Below are 2,825 nucleotides of genomic sequence, written 5' to 3' on the forward strand. Positions count from 1 at the left end.
CTGGGGACAAATGGGCGGGGCTCAATAGGGAAAACATAGCTAATTCTTATAAATCCTTCATCTTCTGTGGGATTGACAGGAATTGTGTCCAATTATGGTAAGAAGCATCCTTGGGTGAAGGGGAAACAATTTGTTGTATAAATGGTGGGTCTGACCCCCCTTCGGGCAGAGAGGCGGGGCCCAATAAGAGATATAGAGGATAATTTAAATGTCCTTTTTTCTTCCGTTCGGATGAAGGTATTTTGACCAAATTTTAACAGTAGCATCCTATGGGGTATGGATATCGATTTTGCATAAATAGTGGGTCTTAAACCTCCTCGGGCAGAGGGGCTGGGCAAAATAGGGAAAATGGAAAAACAGCTTTAAAATCCTTCTTCTTCTGTGAAATCACATGATTTTTTTTACATATTTGGTCTAAAGCATCCTTGGGTGACAGGGAATTTTTGTATCAACGGTGGTTCTTGTGAGGTGAGCAATATAGGCCCTCTGGGCCTCTTGTTTTAATGTTGTTATTGTTCTGAACAATGCCATGCACAAAAATGGAAATAATATAAATTGACGAAAATACGACAAGAAAAAATGTGTAATACGAAGTACGGGAAATTCTTAACTTAAATACAGTATGGTAACGCAATGTATGTATTGGTCACATGAAGCCGATATTGGGTTAATTGGTAATTGTGGAGGACTATATAGATTTGTTGTTTAGTTGTTATGTTAAGTTTGGGTGTCGACATTTTTAGATGCAATGCTATATTCGCAGGTTATGGAAAGTAATTTGTTTGCAGTATGAATTATATTAAAATGATTTTGCTAGAAGGTTGACCTTGGTTTTCAAATTTTGATCTATTATTTATCTATCTGCCGAACATAGAAGTCAGGCATGGTCTACTGAATGCCAATAAAAATGCACAAATACATATAACAGGTCTGCGTAAAGCCTATTCTTTAGTTACAAGAAATAGGCAGAGTGTTTAAACTTTTGACACAATTAAGACATAAAATGCTATTAAAAGTATTTTTGAAACTTATACTTTCATACAAAACTTACATGCTGTCTGCATAAACCTTATTTTAAGATCGCTCTGCCTAATCCTGAAAGTAAGTAAATGTTTAACTGGCCGGAATAAAACCATTTCTTTGATTACAAGAATTAGGCAGAGTGCTTCTCATACTACAATGGAAACGTTAGATTTTTAAGCAGTAAGATGATATTTGAAGTGTTTTTGATATTTTCATAAAAAAATATATACATGCGGTCTGCCTAATTCCTTATTTTATGGCTGGGCTGTCTAATACACTATCAGATATATATGTGTAACAGCAGAGGAAAAATGCACGGCCAGACCGGGGTTCGAACCCGGGACCCTCAGAACTCTAGACGGATGCTCTACCAATTGAGCTATACCTGATCGCCGACGATCGACCCAGTTCAGTTCCGCCTAACCATTATTTTGTAGTTACAATAAATAGGTAGACTACATATTTTATGTATTTATCATTTAAAATGCTATCATAAATATTTTTATTACAATCTAAAAAGTAGATATTTTAACAGAATTTTTTATTTATTATAAATGCACTTAATGCTTTCATGCAAAACATACATGTGTTCTGCCTAAACATTGTATTATATGCCGGTCTCTCTATTGCTGACAGCAGATTTATATAAATAACCGTAAATAAGGACATTAAACAGAACGTTATTAGAACAAAACAAGATTTTATTAAAATATAAATGAAATTCTACATGTACAATGGATTTCCCCTACTGGATTTCTCATACGAGCAGAAAACACGTTTTGAATCAACCGAATCACAGTACTCGTTATGATATCCGTTATTTATCCTACTTCCGTCCGTTATGTATTATATATAATCCATCCGTTATCCCGCTCACAACCTCCGTGTTGGGTTTTCGAACATTGCCCTTGTTACCATCCTGAAAACAGAAATAACGGTTTCATCTATTAAACGGACAAAGGGGAATAACTCTCACTGAGTTGATATACATTTTCCGTCTAAACCTATCCAGCTAGATAAAACTATATTTGGTGTATTTTAAAATTAAATCACTTTCTGATGGGGTCAAACGACTGGTGTGGGGAAATTTGAATTTGTCGATTTGAGCTATAATTGTCTTACTCTTCTATAAAAATCAACGTCAGCGATTCTTTTAAATCATAATTCTAAGATTAATCAATTCAAATGTCACAATAAATAAAATGAAATAAACTTTATTTATTTTACAACAATTTTGAAACAAGTTTTTACAACTTATATTAATCACTCTTGTTGGCTCGGATGTTAGCGCGCTGTGGGTCTTAATGTGGGAGGAAACTGGAGTAACCGGAGAAAACCCACGTGATCGGGCAGGTGACCCCATACCTTTTCACGTCCGACCAGGGAATCGAACCCCGGCCGCCTTGGTGAAAGGCAAGTGCCACAATAAATGTGTGCATATTAAACTGATTGATACGAACTATCCCCTCTAAATCCCCAATGTTTTCCTGAGAATGATAAGTTCTTTTCTCCCAGCCACTTGCCTAGTCGGTTCAGAAAAGCACAAGGATTGATTGAATTGAGACCGAATATAATTTTGTTTACGTGTAATGATCATTTTCAAATGTCATCTTTAATAGTAGTAGAAACTCGCATCTTCTATATACGGTATACAATTTTTTTATTTTCCTGGAAGAGCTTGGCGAAATAATTTAAATGGGTAAAATGAGATAAAATACGGAATTGCTACTCAATCTAAAAAAATGGCGAAACTGTATAAAATATGTAACAGCCTGGCGGCAGTTCCCATCAATTACCCCCCC

At 35.6% G+C, this 2,825-nt stretch overlaps 1 protein-coding gene across 1 annotated transcript in view; it reads right to left on the reverse strand.

Annotated features, from left to right (window-relative positions):
• Window positions 1–1,833: 1,833 nt before the first annotated feature.
• Window positions 1,834–2,825, reverse strand: part of LOC110442786 — a 4,170-nt gene continuing 3,178 nt past the window's right edge. Inside the window, exon 6 of the mRNA XM_021486565.1 lies at window positions 1,834–1,942. Within this exon, the coding sequence (XP_021342240.1) occupies window positions 1,897–1,942 (46 nt within the window). The 3' untranslated portion in view covers window positions 1,834–1,896. The remainder of the gene's footprint in view (window positions 1,943–2,825) is intronic.

Source organism: Mizuhopecten yessoensis, unplaced genomic scaffold, assembly GCF_002113885.1.
Source record: "Mizuhopecten yessoensis strain PY_sf001 unplaced genomic scaffold, ASM211388v2 scaffold716299, whole genome shotgun sequence".
NCBI classification, from domain to species: domain Eukaryota; kingdom Metazoa; phylum Mollusca; class Bivalvia; order Pectinida; family Pectinidae; genus Mizuhopecten; species Mizuhopecten yessoensis.